This window comes from Acanthisitta chloris, unplaced genomic scaffold (genome assembly GCF_000695815.1).
Source record: "Acanthisitta chloris isolate BGI_N310 unplaced genomic scaffold, ASM69581v1 scaffold11972, whole genome shotgun sequence".
NCBI classification, from domain to species: domain Eukaryota; kingdom Metazoa; phylum Chordata; class Aves; order Passeriformes; family Acanthisittidae; genus Acanthisitta; species Acanthisitta chloris.
This window is the reverse complement of record NW_008658837.1, coordinates 12,009-31,001: the sequence shown is the minus strand read 5'-3', so window position 1 is coordinate 31,001 and position 18,993 is coordinate 12,009. Positions and strand designations below refer to the sequence as shown.

At 47.8% G+C, this 18,993-nt stretch overlaps 1 protein-coding gene across 1 annotated transcript in view; it reads right to left on the bottom strand.

The window, feature by feature from the left end:
- Nucleotides 1–18,993, bottom strand: part of UIMC1 (ubiquitin interaction motif containing 1) — a 35,824-nt gene that overhangs the window by 8,885 nt on the left and 7,946 nt on the right. Inside the window, exons 3-9 of the mRNA XM_009085240.1 lie at nucleotides 18,933–18,990; nucleotides 13,676–13,800; nucleotides 12,183–13,334; nucleotides 8,354–8,418; nucleotides 5,825–5,913; nucleotides 4,817–4,896; nucleotides 1,412–1,580 (exon numbers count right to left, since the gene is read on the bottom strand). Of these exons, the coding sequence (XP_009083488.1) occupies nucleotides 1,412–1,580; nucleotides 4,817–4,896; nucleotides 5,825–5,913; nucleotides 8,354–8,418; nucleotides 12,183–13,334; nucleotides 13,676–13,800; nucleotides 18,933–18,990 (1,738 nt within the window). The remainder of the gene's footprint in view (nucleotides 1–1,411; nucleotides 1,581–4,816; nucleotides 4,897–5,824; nucleotides 5,914–8,353; nucleotides 8,419–12,182; nucleotides 13,335–13,675; nucleotides 13,801–18,932; nucleotides 18,991–18,993) is intronic.

The window sequence follows — 18,993 nt, the reverse complement described above, 5'->3', positions numbered from 1 at the left end:
CCAACACCAAAGGAAAGAACAAATTTCCTCGCACTGCCAAAGAATTCAAAGCCTTTCCCTGATCACAGTCATGATTCCCCAGGATCAATGGATATACTCACAGTCCAGTCCCACCAGGGACCCAAATACCACAGGGCCAAAGATATTCCTGCTAAAAGGCATAATAAAAACTCTGCTCCATATTGTAGAATGGGTAAGATCTTTAACAATGTTGAGGCTGGAAGAACTGTGACAATTTGATTTGCCTGAGCCAAATGCTTTGGCTCAGGTAGTAGCAGGTGGGTTAGTAGGTGGGTTGTGCCTGTAGAGAGAACTTCCCACCAAAATTAAGCACCAGCCAGTATCAGCCACTACTCTGGCTCCTGTTATCTTGCCAGGATCCATGTCACATCCCCAAAGATTTCATGTAACAGGGACCTTGTTTGGGAACTACATCAACTCTGCATTAAGATTACATGGTGAAAGTTCCTCCTGCTAGAGAAATGCAGAAGTTACAGTTCTTGTACTAGCTCTGATTTGCTCAAATTGCTGAAACATAATAGATTTAGGTTGCATTTAATAACCCAGTATGTAACTGAAAATTATATATTCACAACCTGAAAAGTTAATCTTATTACAAGCTACTACTTTGATATTACCTGACATTGTGCTAACACAGATTTTACATTTCAAGCAGCAGCTAAAACATAACTTACTGAATATGTTGATAACCAACCAGTTTATTTGTTCACTTAAGCTCTACAAAGGCTGGCTATGGAAAATGGTATGAAAAAGACTGGAAAGAGGATTAATACAGGCATTCTGACCATGCTTCTATGCCTCACTCTTCATACGAAGGAGAAAAATTTGCACTCCCAGATCGATAGTTATCATTTTGGCATTTTAGGAGAACAAGAGGGAAACTTCTCTGCACTCTCTGCCACCTGAACAAGCCATTTTTGCACACACAAATGTCAGACTCCATGCAGAGTACAGGCCATGTTTGGAGTGGTACAGAACATTCTCCTTTCTCAAGAGCCCTGAAGGACACTCGCCTGTGTGGCTCAAACCTGCCACTTTCTACCACTGCCAGATTCTCTGCAGGTCCTCAACAAAACACACAGTAGACAAGTCTTAGGAGTACTGATTGAAGCAGCCAGGGATAGATCCTGAGGTAATATTGAGGACCTGATAACGTGGTGCATTATTGTGTGAAGGCAATCAGAGATGATGTCTCTGTGCAGGAGGTGCTGGAAACACCAGAGCCTCTGGTAACACTCTCCTGGACAGACTGGAGATGGAATACGGCAGAGAGAACAAACCTCCCTTACATATATCCCAAGAGGGACAGGACTGCAGCACCAGTCTGCCAAATAACAGGGAAAGGGGATAAGCACAGAGAGCAAACATGCAGAAGTAGCACTTGGCAGACCTGGAGTGTCCTGACCAGGCTCTGCTCCCACGACGCCGTTGCAGTACATAGCGTGGACCTCAATCTCCGCGGCTGGAAAGCCGTGATCACACAGTGGGCAGGACACACAGGCAGCAGCTGCAGGACTGCTCTCAGACATGGTCCTGCCAACATCTTCATCTCCACCAACCTGAGGAAGAAGAAGATTAATTAGCCAGGCAGTTAGTGCTGTCCCCCTTTTTTTGCTAGGTGCAGAGCACCATGCTGTCTGGTAGCTACTCACCCTCCCACAGACTCAGCTTTTCCTGGAAAGTTTTATTCTTTCTTCATCATGTAGTGGTCAGAAATAACACCACTGGCTGAGTAAACTGTGCAGCACTAATAACTAATTCTTCTTGCAAAGGCAACGTGTCCTTCTGAATCATGGTGAAACCTCCCTGCACAGCAGTGCACACCGTTTAAGGCAAACATTACCTGTGCTACCGTGGAAAAATGGCAAAGCTTCCATTAATCAGGAAAGCTCAGAAGCGAAACTGATGGAAAATTCATGGGGCAAAGCAAGAGTTCAACACCTGACTTGTGCTCATCAGTTTCTGGTCATGATCCATGCTACACAGGCAGCACTGTCTGGGAGCACAGCTTCCCCCAGGATAAAAGGCTGCTGTGGTCTTAGGGAGTCCAGAGATCAGTGGAAGCCCCTCCTCTGCGGAGGAGGTGGCTGGAGTAATCATCAGAGGGGACACCGATCAAGGAGAGAGGCAACACTATTAAAAATCTGTGTCACACAAAATTACTAGCAGAGGCTTTTCACCAGGGTGAAATGTCACAGCTCATGTGTGTTCTCAGGGTGCCATTACCACTTACTGACACTTGGTCACACAGATGCAAAGGTATTCCACCACCCACCCATGGAGATCCAGCCTGATCCCTATGCTACTGACATTCCCAAATGCAGCAGACTGCAGCCATCTCTCTCATAACTACATCTCTGCCTAGTCAGGCTTGCTGCGAGATTTTTCCACATTAAGAAAGAACCTCTCCCTCCCTGCAATGATTACAAAACGCTATTTAAATATTAACCGTGGAGAAGAAACCTGTAGAAAAATAATATAGAAGAGTTTTCTGTTCTTAGAGCTAAGCAGTGACGTGCAGACAGTGTGCAGCCAAACTGCTGTCTGCTTCCCTCCAACAGTATCATTTCAGGGAAGCAGTAATTGGGGTCAGCCAAGACGCTCAGTGCCACTGGAGCTCTTTGTCGTATTACTCAGTTTATTACTTCCTTTCCCAAATGAGGATCTGATCTTGAGTTTTATGTCCTAAAGGGAAGGAAGGTGCTTTGTTGACTCTGAGGAGCGATGTCAAAGATTGCAGGACTGGGCCTTACACTGATATTCTGACTCACAAAATGCATTTCTCCCAGACATCAGCACAGCACTGAGCCCCAGGAACATCTCTCTCATTCCCAGGGAGGCTCTGTGCCCTGGATTTCTGCAGAGGAGTTGCCAGAAGAGTTCCTCCAGCCCAACACAAGCTGCTGAAGTACATCACTTACAGCATTAGCACTCGTACCCCTCTCTCACATCTCAGTGTCACTACACCGTGTGAAGTCCTCACCATGGGGCGTCACACTGAAGAGCCATAAAAAAACAAGATGTGTCAGATATGAATGATCAGATCAAACCTGCACTATCCCAGTCAGACAACACATATAAAAAATATGATGGGAAAAGCAGCAGGCACTGCTCCTTCTAGCTGCCTTTTTTGAAAGCAATCTGAGGAGATCAGGGATTCTGCACACCCTGCCCGCCCACATTCACTGGTAAATTACTAATTTTAAATGGAAATGCAACATTCTGTAACAAAAGCCACCACATTTCCAAAACTGCCTGTACAAAACCTCGCTCTAACAGTCTGGAAAACCTCAACTGCAGAACCAATCACCCCTGTCAGAGGCAGAGACAGTTGCCTATGCTCTTTAGCAAAGGAAATTGCCTACAAGACATAGTACTTGCGGCCAATAGCCAGCCAAGAGCAATGCTAGAGGCTGAGCACAACAACAAGACTCCTGTGTCCTGGCTCAGCATCTGCTAGGAAGAAGTCAGTCCCAATGGTCTACACTCAGCTCATGCAAACTGCTCATGCACTTGGTAGCTGTTCCTGCTGCCTTCCTGGAGGGCTGTGGGCTCTGGACCAGCATCTGCTGCTAACCATAATGGTGTCAATCCCTAGGAACCTGCTCCCCATCCCTGTGCTGATCACCTTGTGCCATCCAGGCAGAAGTGTGAGACCCAAGGCAAAGCATGGCCAACAGGGCAGTGTCCTGGCCACAGCCAAATGGGTCATGAGTGTGCTTCAGTGACTGTGGGTACCCAGGTTAGCCCAGGCCAACCCCTCTCCTTGCTGCAGTCCCTAATTGCCTGAACAGTGCTTGGAGATACCTGCAGAATGAAAGGCACATGAGAGCAGAAGATGGTTTATTAAGAGGCCTGTGACAATGAGACATCAGAGCTGCAGACGTGCTGTACAAGCTGCAAACTCCCAGAATGAGCTTTCCACAAATGAATCCTCTTGTCAAGAGCCGTACGATGCTGTATTCGTGTACCCTGCCAGAGGAGTACTTGGCAACCCCTTTGATATCACTCTCTAAATTAATAGACAAAGGGAGTTTTATCAGAAGCAGGAACTGAAATCAGGTGTCGGCACAGCGACAGCTGCAAAGCAATTGCTGTGCAGGTGTGACAACACGGGGAAGGAGCCGCACACAGCGCACAGCTGCAGGGAGAGGTAAGAGGATGGCCCTGCCTCTGGCTTGCTGTTGATATTGACTATTCCTGCACCCAAATCAAGATTCCCAGGCTCAGGACACTCTTCTTGGCCTGCAAACCACTACCAGCCCTCAACATTTCAAGGACACCTTTAAGCCCAGTCCGGTCTCTGGGTGAAGCTCTCCTCTTAGCTTCTTGGAGATGGTTGCAGAGAGCAAACACTGGAGTTCAAACAACTTTAACAGCATGTCACAACGTAAGCATGGCACAACACAACTTCCCTCACAGCTCCAGGGGTCCCTCTGCGTTGCTGAGCATCACAGCACTGTATCCCTGAGCATGGGCAAGCAACAGCAGTGCTGCCCACGCTGATGGCATCCTCCAGCACAGCACTGTGTGGGGATAAAAGAACAAGCTGGAATGGATAACAGCTCTCCAGCTGTAGGACTGAAAGGCTTCAGAAGCAGCTGCACGCAGTCCCCAGCCAAAAGGGACTGGAGATAGGAAGCAGTGAAGAAAAGCGAGGAGGGAACTGTTTGTGAGGATCCAAACAGCGCAAGTCCAAGCTCTCAGCTACCCAAGGGGAAATGCCAGCACAGCTCAGCTGGTCTAGAAAACAGGACTGGAAACAAGACCCTTCCCCAACTTCAAGCTCTTTTACCTGCATAGGTGCATCTCTGCTGTCTGAGCAGATCTCTTCTCTCTCCTCCTCACTAGCTTCCAGGGGGCTTGGCTGTGTCTCTGCAGAAAAACACCTCCATGTCAGCACCAGTTTGCAGCCCCCAAACTACCTCCTCACTTGTTGATGTAGCTTAGCCCTCAACACTTAACAGAGTTTTCACAGCTTCAAAACATTTTTTAGACTTGCCACAAATGTTATCAGACAATGTGCAACAACACAGCCAGATAAGGGGTTAAAGTCACAGCATGGTGGCGTGAGGACAAAGCCACCGCAGCTTTGCGGCTTCATGGGGAGTGAGATTAGACACAGAGAAAGTGAGTGGGACACTTGCTGGGATGGAGACAAAGCAAGAATAGAGCTGCTCTCACATTGAAACAAGCAGAGCTCCCATTCTGTGGCCTGCCTCACACTGTCTTTAGACCTCCACATCTTCCTTAGCAACAAAATGTTCCTCCAAGCACCATCATGACCTTTACACCCGCACAGCTGCTCCTGAACAGGAGTGGTCTCTTCATTACTTTGCTTACTTTAAAAGTCTCAAACCAGAAAATTTCAAACATGGTAGGAGAGACCAAGGAAGAAAAACTTGTCGGTCCCAAACACATTTAATTAATGTAAGACAAAAATTATTTCTGCTCTCATGCTTTGAACATTATCCTGATGCTGAAAGATCTGAACATTTCTTGATTGTATTGCAGAGATCACTCCTGACACCTTGTTCTGAGTGACCCCTCCACGCCAACATACATTCTGGTGTCTCTTCAGCAGCAAGTCCCCAGTAACCCCTGTCATAGAACTGTCTTAAAGGAAATGGGTCCAAAACTAGGGGAACAAACTAAATTACCAGGATAATTTTAGCCCTGACAAAGGGAGATGGGAAAGAAATCTCATTCTGTTCAAATACCTTGAAATTCTCTTCTTTTCCCTGAAGTTCAGACGTGTGTAGCTTTCAGTACAAAATTCATAGCATTCTCAAGTGCCTCTTACCTGGACAAACAGAGATCTCTTCTTCAGCAGAGTCTTCTGTGGCAATATCTGGGCTCCTTTTACTGCCAAGTGGGGTCATTGCAGAGATGCTGTTCAAAATACAAATATAACATGAACCTCCAATCCAGGAGGTGTGAGCACCACACCTGCCTGTCCAGGCAGTTCAGAACAGCAGGTCATGCCATAATTTCCAGGTGGTCAATATCTGACAGCCAGAAATGACCAGGATAACAGCAAAATATGGGTCTAAAATGCCATCCTAAGCAAAAACTCCAAAGGGAACATCTTTTTTCTTCGAGAAGCCCTTGACAAAAAGGCAGGAAGGGTCATTATCTCTTGTCAGGGGAGCAAAAATACCTGCTCACAAGTGTGGGACAAGATTCAGGAGTTGTACAGGTACCAGCACTGTATCTCATTCTGTCTGGGGAAGGAAAGACACAGAGGAAAGGCACAGACCTGTTTTATCTCACATTATCCTCTCTCCCTCCTCACACTGCTCATTTCCTCCCTCATCCCTGTGCACAGCAGCCAGAAGCAGTGTGGATGTGACACAAGGCAAGACTTCCCTGCAGCATTAGTGTGGTGGTTCCTCAGTGCAACACCAGGTTCTGCTCCTCTCATTTTGACCTTCGGATTCCTCCTGGGTTTTTTTTTTCCTCCCCCCTCACTCCACAGTGCCTTTTCCAACACAGGCATTGCTGAGTAAGTCTGGCACCCATGCTGACACGCTCTGTGCCTCGCGTGGCTTTCTGAGTAGTCTGATCAAGTATGCAAGAACACACTTTAAAAACACGAATCCCCACCCTGACAAACAGAAGATTTATTAAGCTCAACCACAGGCCTTAGAGAGGAGAGAACAGCCACTGCTGATTTATGATAAATAACAAAATTCTGATAGGAAATCACAAGTGGCTTTTCTCTCTAAATAAAGCATCTCAAAGCATTTGTTATGAATCCAGGCTGAGCGTGTTTTACTCTGAGCCTAACATCAGGGCTCACTTCAAAGGAACTCACACAAAACAACTTGCTATGACATTTATAAAATGGGCTAATCAATTTGAAGTCAAACCACATTTCTTGCTACACCAACTATCTCCTGGTAACAAAGCCTATAATCATTTATTAAAACCCCAATCTTCCATGCTCCATACAAAGCGTAAAACAAGCAGGGAGAGAGAGTAGCCCACAGAAAGCAAAGTAGGCTCTTGCCTGGGCTGCCACTTCCTAAACTGCTCCAGTGTCTCCAGACAGCTCAGAGCCCTGTTTTCCTACAGAGTGCTGCCGAGGCCAGCCCAGGAGAGGGCTGTGCTGGCAAATCACCAGGAGCCAGATGGCAACACTTAATGTGCACAAAACTGCAAAGACTGCAGCCATTTCTTGCCTTGCTGCAGATGTGCCAGCTGCTCGAGAAGGGGCCGCTGCACCCAGGTGCATCCCACCCTGAGGCAGGCAGGAGCTCCTGGGCAGCTTGGGGAATATCCCAGACTAACCCCACCAGCTACACCAAAGGGAAGAGTTCCCTCTCTCTTCACATCCAGCCTCTCCTGCCCTGAGTAGGCAGAAGGCCAGTGCTGCAGAGTGCACACCTCGGTGCCTTCCACGCAGGCTCAGACCTCAGCTGTCACAGGCTCATCAGCCTTGGCAGCAGCGGCAGCTGCAGGTTCCTCCTGCTCCCCAAGGCAGGTTTTAAGCTTGTTAGAAAGGTGCAAGCAAGAGGGATTTTCATACTCTGCATATTGATATTAACTGCTCAGGCCAAACGCTGTTAGATCAGAGGGAAGTTGGCAGTTTTGCTCCAAAGCAGGTTTAAATTATAAAACCCAGCAAATTAAAAACATGACATTATCTGGCCTCTCTTGTAACTTGCTCCCTGAATCCTCTCCTATTTGTCCTTCTTCTCCACAGCCTTAGAACTACATCCCACAGGAAGAAGAAGGAAAAAAGGAAAAGAGGAGTAGGCTTAAATCTGAAGAAAATCATGTTGACTTGTCCCACACCTGTCATCTGCTGAAGTGGCTTTTCTGGAGCACTGCACTCTATCTTTGGCTGATAGGCAGTGCCGTCTGGCTTCCTCCTCCCATCTTTCCTCTTCAGCAGCAAGGCAGGCACATAAAAATACACACAGAAATCCAGTAAACCTTCCACGATGCTGCCTGTGTGCCTTCCCAGACAGACACGTGATGGCATTGACATAGCTCACCTTCAGCTCACCTACCCTGTGCTGTACTGCACTGTCACAGGAGCTTCAGAGGGCAAGGAGCAACTCGTGCTAGGATGCACCTTGCATATCTTACCAAGCAACAAGAGCAACTGATCCCTTCTCCCCACTTGTGCCCAACCTCTCTCCCACACTGCTCCAAAGCCAAGTATTTCCAGTGATACCTAAGAGCAGTGCTTGCAGACAGCCTTTCCAGCACACCCTGCAGCAAGCTGTGGTGGGACTGCACCGCAAGATACTCCAGGGAGAGTGGAAGAGCTCAGCTCACCAGAGTGAGCCCATGAGCTCACACTGAGATCACCCTAACTCACCTCTGTGCAATTTGCATGGGGTCCCCATCTCCACGCATATCCCCTGCAGGCAGAGCCTGGGAGGCCTGAAAGGGAAAATTCTGATGTTATCACAGAATCATAAAATGTGAAAGGGTTGGAATGGACCTAGCCCCAACCCCCACCAGAGCAGGTTGCTCAAGGCTTCATCCAACCTCACTTTGAACACTGCCAGGGTTGGGGCATTCACTATCTCCCTGGGCAACCTGTGCCAGTGTCTCACCACCCCCACAGGAAAAAAACTTCCCAATATCTAATCTAAATTTCCCTCTTTCAATTTACCCCCATTACTTCATGTCCTGTCACTGCAGTTCCTGCACATAACACAATGTGCACAGCTGACTGGGGTCTGCTGGGACACTGGATTCTGTCCATGGCATTGCATCCAGTCTGCTACGTATTTTTACCTGAAAAACGCTCAGTATCCATCCTGAACTAGTCAGCTTTCCCCCTCCATTCTTCCTCTTGGTCAGGAGTTTCAGCAGCTCCCTGCAATAAAGTCTGGCAGTACTTTGTGTTACCTTGCTGCCTAGACATGTTCCTGGACAGTCCATGCCCATCCACTCATTCCAGCCTTGTCCATCACCTTCCATACTCTCTGCCTGTTCCAAGCATTCACCCAAATGTACTTGTAGGCAGCAACCATAGCTCCTCTCCATCTCCCACCATGCTGAGGTAAACAACCCAAGGTTTTTAGTGTCCCCCGCACTTCCCTGGGCACCCCAGCATGCCTCTCCTACTCCACTTTAAAACCTATTTTCCTGAGCCAGGATGACCTGATCAACTGGTACAGCTGATGTTTGACCATGAGAAGCACTTTTCTAAATTTTCTATAGATAAAATCTATTGCATTTTTCTTGCCTAGGAAATCAGCTGTCCCATCAAAGAGAGCACAGATTAACCTGCACAGTCTACAGCTGGTAAATCTGTGTGCATTTTATCCCATTTTTCATTTAGCTCTATGACTCCACTTATTCTTTCCTTTAAAATTTGTTCAAAAGCCTTACGCACTGCTGAGGTCAGGCTAACATGCCAGTCATTACCCAGATCCCTTTCTTCTTCTGCAGTGTACATGTTACACTTGCCATCCTCTAATCAGGTGGAATTACAACAGTTTATTAGCAGTTCTTTCTGTCAGGCCCATAATTTCTCATGCTAGTTCTCAAAGAAATCCAAAGGGTTTTCCTCCCCCTTCCCTGAGTCTATCAGACTCTTCTCTGAGTTCAATTTCCACCATAGGTTTCAACTCCTGGATAGCTGATGTACTTCCCCAGCAAGCCCCAAATCAAGGCCTCCTGTCAGACTTCCCTAATGTGACTCCAACACCCAAATATTCTGTTTTATCTACATTGCTCTATGCTACTCTGCAGTCTCATCATTAACATAAAATGCCACACCTCCTCCTTTATTTTTATTTCTCTTCATCCTGAACTGTGCATATGTTGACAATGCCTCTGCCCTGGTCATGAACACTGGGCCATGTTTCTGATTTTCTTAGTACATCTGTTATAAAATATGGCACTAATTCAGGTCACCAGACTCTAAATCTCCAGAATTGAGTCTTTTCCCTTTGAATCTTTTAAAGACCAAGACTCCTCTAACCTTATTTGAAAGGCTCTGAAGGAATTGATTCTATTAGCACTGAAGTTTGTTAGTGCAGGTTCACAGGCTGTGAGATCTCCTGACAACCAGGATTTGCTCTCTGCAAACATCCCTTGGCTGCAGGAAGCAGTGGCAGCAGTTGGTCGCTGCCAGGGTGGAAGTTCTGCCTGCTCCAGGTGAGGGTTTCAGGGCAGGGGTACAGGACGCCTCCCCCAGGCACAGCACCTGCACCTTTATTTCACTGGTATAACACATAGCACAAGGCTTTTTCAAGGACAGCTTTGACTCCTCAAGGATGGTTTCTAACCTCAGCACAGCCTAAAATCTCCCATCAGCAAAGCCGCATTGGTGGCACTGGGGGAGCATCAGGGCAGCACTGGCAGCAAAGGGTCTCCAAGCAAAGCAGCACGTCGGAGACACGACTGCTCTTGGGCCACTCCTTTGTCACTGCTAGTGGAATTGTATTTGATAGAAGGAAAAAAATGGAGACAAGGCACAAGCAAACATCAAACATATTGATTTTCCAAGTAAATCACCTGCTCTGGCCTCAGTGTGCGACTGCACAGAGAGGCGAGAGAACGGAGCAACCTCTCATGCTGGGTGTGATAAGGCAGATGAAAGGGCACTTAGAAATTATTTTTTCTCAGTAAAAAAAAGAACTAGCAATTTTTGGGCTAGGGTTGAAATTTTAAAGGCTGCTTACCCCTCCCCCTTCCTTATTTTTTTCACCTTAAAAACATCAGGAAGGCTACATCTACATACAGGTTATGGCTCTGAGAGAGCTCCAATGGTCAAGATGAGTACGTTACAAGTTACCACTCAGCACCACTAAAACCTCTTTTCTCCCCAAGAATTAATGAGGTATTAGCATTAAACAGATAATATTTTACAAAATAGCCCACAATTTTCAATACTGATTAAAAGTTCAAGCCCTTCCCTGCTGCTGCTGTAGCTTTCCAAGGGCTTTAGCATACACATCCATAGACCTGCAGTCACCCCAATCTTCCAGATTAATGACACCTCCATTTCCAAAGGAAAAGATACAGAATTAAAAAAAAGGCAGTTTGCTTTAAGAACCTCTCAGGTCTTTTGTATCTCTCCTAAAGAAATGAAAAAGGGCACAAGTCAGTTCCTTCCCTCTGCAGGGCACCTCTAAGGCTTGTTTAAATCTCCATCTGCTAAACACGAGCCAAAGCACTGTCATGAAAAGTCACATTTCAGCACAGGCTGCTCTGCTCTTTTTCTGCAACCAGAAAATGCAGACATGACGTTTTTCCTAAGTGTTCAATATTACAAGACAGAATATAAATATCACAAAACAAGTTAAGTATCTTTCTAACACCAGGGTAAATGATCAAATACACTTGAAAACAGGAACAACAGAGCCAAGGCTTCAGTCATAGAGAAGATAAAGTTATACAATGATCCGGGAGTGAAGTCATTATGAAAAATGAGGGTTGGAAAAGGCTGACACAAACCTAAAATACAGCAGTAATAAATACTTCATCTGACTAGCAATCTGTTTAAACTTAGCAGTGACAGAAAGCTGCCTTCCGCTCCAGCAGGAGAGCCCTGACGGAGACAGAGGCTGACACCTAGTGTCTAGCAGACCCGAGCAGTGAGCCAGAGAGAAGGTGCTCAACACCAGGACAAGGACGGTGAGCACTGCCGCGGTGACAGGTCACCCAGGCAGGCAGAAGATGCCTGTGAGCAGGCAGAGCCTCTCCCAGCCACAGCCAGACAAGCAATGAGGAGAAAGAGCACTTGCAAGGGCGAAGCATGAAGGCTCTGCCACAAGGACAGGCCACCATTTGTCTCTGGTAAGGGGAATGCAGAGCTCCCCACATGGCTAAGGGTTTATAAACTGGTTTGCCAGAGCTGGTGGTGGTCAGCATCACCTCTGTGCTCGCTGCCCTGACACACTGCCAGGCTGCACCTTTCTGAGAAGGGCAAGTCAGCAGGATGTGTGTGTCAGTGGGGCATGAATAATGACTGCCAGGCTGCACCACGGCCCCTAGTGTGTGTCAGCTGGGGGTCAGCCAGTACACTTCTCTTCTCCCTTCTGCAGTAAGCTGTGTGGCTACAGGAGGAGGTCCCTAAATTTAAGAGGGGCATTAAACAGCAGTGCCTGCTTTGCAGAAGGGACTGAACCATAAAATAGACAGGAGAGCAGCATTGCTCAATCTCTGCTCAGTGCCAAAGCTCTTACCTGGCAGTAGCTGGTGGTCGGTTCATCATCAGAAGTGGAGTTCTTCTCTTCTTCCATGCTGTGCCCTGGACTCTCTGCCTCCCTCCTCTTTGAAGGATGGAACCAGGTGATGCTTTCAGACTCCTGCCCCTCTGTGTCTCCATCTTCTGTACCATCAGCAACTCCGTTCTCCCTGCTTACCTCCTCTCCTTTCCCAAACTCGTTTTGGCTCAAGGAAGAACTGGGGACAACCGGGTTACCAAACTCCTTCTTATGCAATAGCTGCCTCTGAGCCTGCTTCAGGCTCTTCTGGTAAACCTCCAGCTGACACAAGATGACTTTGGTGTACTGGTTGGGGTCCACCCCTTTGGGGCAGAAGGGGATGCCCCAGTAATAGTGCACTGTGTCTCTTGCCTCCTCCTGCTTGTACTTCTCCTCTGCAGTCAGTGTGAAAAGATCTGGGGTACTGTCAGACACCTCGTTCTGCTCTGCTTGCTCTGTGGAAACAGAGACTTTGGCAGTGTGCCTGGGCTGTGAGGTGTGTTTGGTACCTGCTCCTCCACCACTCCTCCTGGGGCTGTCACACCATTCTGTGATCCTGCTCTTCCAGAGCATGGCTGAGCTCCCAGTGCTAGCTTCTCCCACGGAATGGCCAGTGCAGGGCAGAAGCTGCTCTTTTGGTTCGTGGCCCGTTGCTTCAGAAGAGCTGGAGGAGCTCATGAACAGTCTGCGAGGTGTCAGTCGCCAGGAGCCTGAAGCCACCCTGCCAAAGGTGGGACTCAAAGACGTGAGGTCCTCTCCCAGGGTGCTGCGTAACACGTTACTGGAATCACTTTTTCCGGGTGAGGAAGGCTTTTCACTTGACCTTGTCACAGGCTGGCCCTTCCCCGGAGACACGATTATGCCGGATACTAGAGAGCTTTCAACGATTTCCTGGCTTAACCTCCTCAACACTACCAGGGGCCTCCGGGCGACATCCATCTGTCCGTTCCCATCAGCTCTGGAGCTCTCTGAGTGGGAGCTGCACTCAGAGCCAGGGGTGTCAGGGCAAAGTGCCAGACCTCCCAGGATCTCAGAGCCTTCTTCCTCAGCAGGCTGGCTCTGGCCTCCCTTGCCGAGCACTTCCAGTGACAACTGAGGAGTTGCATCAGAGGAGTCTGAGGGCTGACAGCTCTGAAAAACAAAAGGTTGGCTCTCCTAGAGGCTTGTTCTCTATCCGCAGAGCACCCCAAGGGATCCCACAGCACACTGGCAGCCATCACCTGGACTGCAGATCCCCCCACCCCAATCAGAACGATGTACCCTGAAACAGAGTACAGCTGAGGATAGATTCCATACATCACTCTCCTGGGAAATGGTACAAAGCAACTACTCTGTGACTGCTGTAGTTCCAGTCTGTACTGGAAATATCTAGGCCCTCAATAAAACCTTCTTTTAAGCAGTGAGGCAAAGCAAGCACAGAAAGCAGCACTGCTGGAGAACCCTAGTAAGCCTCTTCACAGAAGCACACTTACGTTAAGGCTCTCAGCAATGGCCTTCCTCAAGAGCTCCTCCTCTTCCTCTTCCTGACAGTTCACTTGTCTGGCTTCTTGCTCACTCATTTTCAGGGCCAGTGCAAATTGTTCCTCTTCAGTCATCTCTACAGCAGAAGAAATAGGATAACATCAAGTCACAGCTGCAGGTACATGTAAGCACCCAGTATATGTGCAACATGTTGGGAGAAATGTGCAAGGGTCCCACCTCTCGAGGAGGAATGCAGAGCAAAACATCTAACCCCCAGCTCTCCTGCAAAGGGGTCACCAAAACTGGAGCAGGCAACACTAAATTAAAAAGGTAATCCAGGTCAGGAACTTCAGTTCAGGTTTCTACAGCAATCTAAGCTCCCATTCCCTGAGTATATTAACTGCTACGTGACATTTTATTTGCCATCAAACAACATGCTCTGCCGCTGCAGAATGCATGTTCGAGGAGAGAGGGAAAGGACAGATTTCCACAGTGTGCTCATTTTTATATCAGGTAGGCTCCGCAGCAACGCAGGATAAAGAACACATCTTCTTTAATGCACTTTTTTACTAACCAAACAGCACAGCTCGCTGCCTTCTGACACGCAGATACCTGTGATGCCACAGGAGACGTACCCGAGAGAAAAAGAGCTACACGTTGTTCACCCCGAGCCGCAGGTGGAAAGCTCTGTGGAGGATAATGTTACTTGCTCAGTGGTATTATAGAGGATCTTTCACATGCATACATCCCCCTTCTGCTCACATCACCACTCCACTGCATCACTAAGTCAGTCATGCATGGGAAACAGGTTCCCTACAGTTGTAACTGCTATTTCAGCAGAAAATTTTATTTCTGAAATATTCCTCGCTCAGAGCAAACCAAAAGCCTTGACTGGCTACTTAGAAACAAAGCAGTTAGTTACTCTGGAAAACACTTATTTACTCATATTCAATCCAACACTTTTGCTATGCTTAAAATATACAATGCCTGCAGAATGGAGTGCGGCTTGAAAAACAACTCGACAGCACTCTCAGGAGCTGAAAAACACATCTTCTCACTGGAAACAAATTGACAGATTTCCTTCAGAACCCGCTCCCTCCTCCAGGCAGAGCCCTGCACGTGCCATCTCATGCATGAACCAAAGGCTTGTGCTCTCCGAAGGGCTACAGCATCTCTAAGACACGCGACTAGAACAGGAAGGCCACCCAAGCACAAATCATGCCTCCACTGCAGCCAGGTCTGGAGACAGACATTTCCCTGCATTCAGAAGTTGCACGCTCCCAATTTCCTAGCCCATCCTCTTCCCACCAGCTGCCACCCAAACACGGCAGCGCAGCCGCCCTGGGAGCAGCTGGGGACTGCTCTGGCCGTGGCACAGCCTGTGCACGACAGCACGGCTGCAATGAGGAGCATCCACAGAGCAGCAGGCTTCACTCTGCCCTTCCCCCAGCTCCTGCCTGATGGCAGCCTCGTGCTCCCCCACCCAAGCAGGATCTGAAGCGTTTTTGGACTGTTCTGACTATCAGCCGTAGATTCCTTTATATGTCCTATTAAATCAGCACTTAGCTTCAGGTTGTTGTTTTGGGTGGGGGGATAATTTCTTTTAAAATAAAGAAAGAGGTTGAAGAGAAGGCAGACTGCAGCACTCTCAGGGCTCCTGGGGATCTTTTGTCCTTGGACAAAGTCACTCTGTGATGCTACAGCCAGGAGGGACCATGGCAAAAAAAAAAAAAAAAAAGCATCCTTTAATGGAAAGCACACAGCAGTCCAGTGTATGGAGAGTGATCCTATCCCCAGGAACAGCAGCAACACACACTGTTTCCTAGAATCACAGAATCAATTAGGTTGGGAAAGACCTCTGAGATCACTGAGTTCAACCCTTTGACGGAACACCACCGTGTCAACACACCACAGCACATCCAGTCTCTGTTTCCACAATACCACACACCTTCCAAGCCTTTGGGAAACATGTGCCGGTTTGTTTGCCTGCCCAAACCATCATAGCAATCAGGCCAAATCCTGGAAACTCTGACATGTGCAATGCAAACCAGTGCATGTGATTAGTGCCCTGCAACACACGACTCTCCACGTGCTTCAACGGGGCCTGAGTGCTCGCCAGTTCGGGCTATCAACATCCATGAGGCTTAATAAAAAGAAACATTTTTTGGCGAGTTACTGCTGTACATTTTGTTTTCTTCTCCCTCCCTGGCACAGCGATTTCCCCTCTGGGGACAGGGAATGTGCCAGACAAATGCTGCCTCTGGCAAAGAAACCAGTGACAAACAAGATGCACTTAGTGCACGTTCCAGTTGAGTAGGTGCTCTGGAGAGGGGGAAATCTCGAGTTTAAATCCACCTGGCATTACGGTGGGGAGAGCAAAGAGCAGCTCTGCTCATGCCTTCCAGGAGACATGACCTGCTTTAAGCTGAGCTGTCCAGAGCTGATGGCATTTTGTGCTCCAGGATGGATCACTTCTCAGCACCGTGTGTTTTATTAAACTTGATGTTGATTGCACTGGTCATAATTTATGATGATTAGAAATCCAGAGTGCTGTGTTAGTGTGTGCAAACAGACCCAGGGAGGGAGCTCGGAGTATGCCAGTGGGGAAAGGGCTCCCACAGCCCCCGGGAGGAACAACCCTTCTCTGTCTGGACCGACACACTCATCACACACTGCCTCGAGGCAGCCCATTCCCTCTGCCGGGCAGGGAAGCGTCGGCACCTCCAGCTGGGAATTCTGCGTCTCACACTCCAAAACCAACTCCTCACACGTCCATCCCCACGCAGCGGGAAATCCCAGAGCCTCTCTGGGGACCAGGGCATCCAAGAAACCCACAGATGGGAAGGAGGGGTCAGAGAGAAACTGTTTTTAAGATACTGCAGCCCTAAACAAATTAAACCATTTCAGAGCCTTTTTAAATGCTAATACGGCAATTTGCGAAGCGATTTATGTTTCATTTTGACATTTGCAAAGTGAATTAGATGCAAAACCTCACTAGTTGTAGTTCTAACAGTTACTAATAAGAGATTTACTCAAAAAAATAACAGAAATGCGGGATCTCAGTACGTCCACATATCCAAAGTGCAATTACAGTAAAAACATTCAAATGTGCTTTAAAGCAGCGACTTCCTCCAGAAAAACAGAGAGAGAGAGACTTCTTTAGGTTTTGTATTTCCATTTATCCTGTCAGGATGAAACGTCACAGATATATTTTAGTTATGGCTTTAGGTTAAAATGAATAAAACCACAACAAAGCAAAAATGGGAGGATACAGTTTATAAGCAGAGCCTGCCAATATCCGAAATTTTCCAGTTTTGAGGAGAAAGAACTTGCTCTCCCCAGCAGCAGTGAATCTTTACAAAAGACCAATTCGCCTCGCGATTCAAAGAATTTATTTAAAGACACTGGGAAAAATAATTACTACTTCAAATCTTAATTTGCCTAAAAGCAAACACCAAAAGTCTAATTATAGCTTCCCATAAATGAGAACAGCCCCAGCACCACACGTGCTTAAACACCGACCTGGCACCCCCGAACTTGTGCTTGGAGGAAGCAGACATGCACAGTAAGCAACAAAAACCAGGCAGCTTTTGCCCCAGGAAAAGAAAAACTATTAACTAGAACTTCAGCATCTAGAAACACAGCAAAACTCCCCTGTTACGCAATGGCTGCAGAGCCAGCCCTGTCTCCCATGGATTTTCTGGAGCACACTGAACACCTCTGCACAGCACCAGCTCCCAGAGCCCTGTGCACTCAACGAGGACATCCAACTTCAGCAGCTCCCTGCTCTGAGTGCCATATGGCTGGTCACATTTTATTGGCATCTCCAAGGGGGGTTTCAGCTTTTATTTGGTGCTCTGTTTATTTTGGGAGAAAAAAGAAGAATAAGAACTCTTCCCTCATGTCTGACTTTGCTGTTACTTGTTCAACAACACAGACACACACACTGGGCTTCAGCTCCCACAAAGAGCTGGGCTGTTCCTTGCTATGGCCTTAGGCCTCTATTAAAAACAATTTCATTCACACAAGCCCTGTGAGGACTGACAAGCACAACTGCTGCTGCTTGTGGAGCACTGGCGTGCTCCATTTTGTTCAGTGATTGCTTTGGGTTTTGCAGGAGACATCTCTCCCATTTTAAAACGGCCTGAATTGGACATGCTAGATGGACTGTTGCCTGGCAGAGTGCAGGAACACAAGTGGGGATCTGCAGGGGTCTGGCTGCTGTAATAAGTGGGGCTGCACCAGGAACACAGGCAAACTACCATGCTCCTGGTACAGGTGATCCCTTCTGCCTGTACATCCCCAGCATTCAGAAAACGAACAGGAACATCCCAGCCTGTTCCCTTTAGCATCTGTTTATAGACCTATTGTCCCTAAGTGCATTTAATCCCTTATTAAAGCTGCTGATACTGACTCTTCCACAACCTCCTGTGACACAAACTTCCAGGAGTTCACTCCATGCTATGTGAAGCATTACTGTCCTTCACCCATTTTAAACCCGCCAATCTCCTGCTATTTCCACTGATGCACCCCAGCTGTTGGAGCTGGTAAACAACAGCTCTGTGCTCAGCTGAGGCATTGCCTTCCTGATGGGAACTTTGATCCCACCTTCCTCTCCCAACACCGCAGCCCCAGGCTTTCCAGTCTCTCCTCATGTAGCAGCTGCTCCATCCCCTTCATGGCTTGGGCTGCCCTTCTCCGGATGTACCACAGTGTCCTTGCAGTGCAGAGACCAGAACTGCTGTGATGGGGGTGCACCAACACTTTATATAACAGCAAAATGACATCAACCAAATCCCTTCTTCCTCTTCTTAACACCCTTCCTTGTGATGCCCAGAGCTGCTGGTGCTCTGGCTGCCCCCGCGCTACGAGAACTGTCAGCTGCAACTCAGATCTTTCCTGAATGGCAACTGCCGGGTCAGAGCATCGTGATGTTTCAGGGAAAGACAACAGCAGAGGGGCCTGAACAGGAAAGCAGTTTATGACTGACAGTGCTTTCAGATCGGCTTCAGCCAGTTTTGAAACCCAGTGAGGTACCAACACCCTCACACACTTATTCTGGAAGTGCATCAGTCTGTGCACACACTGCCTGGGGAGAAAACAGGTGACAGTGTGCCTGTTCAGACAGGCAAAATTTACCCCTGAGAAGGGTCTTCTCTGCATCCCCAGCCACATCACAGCCTTTCTGCAAGGGAAATAATTTCTAAGACAAACAGCAGAAGCTGCTCAGCACCAGACAAGTTCCCCAGCCCCACAATCGAGACCTACGTGTGATTTTTCTCTTAGCAGCAAAGTTCGTTTTATCCAGCTGCTGTTTTGTTCTCTTCTT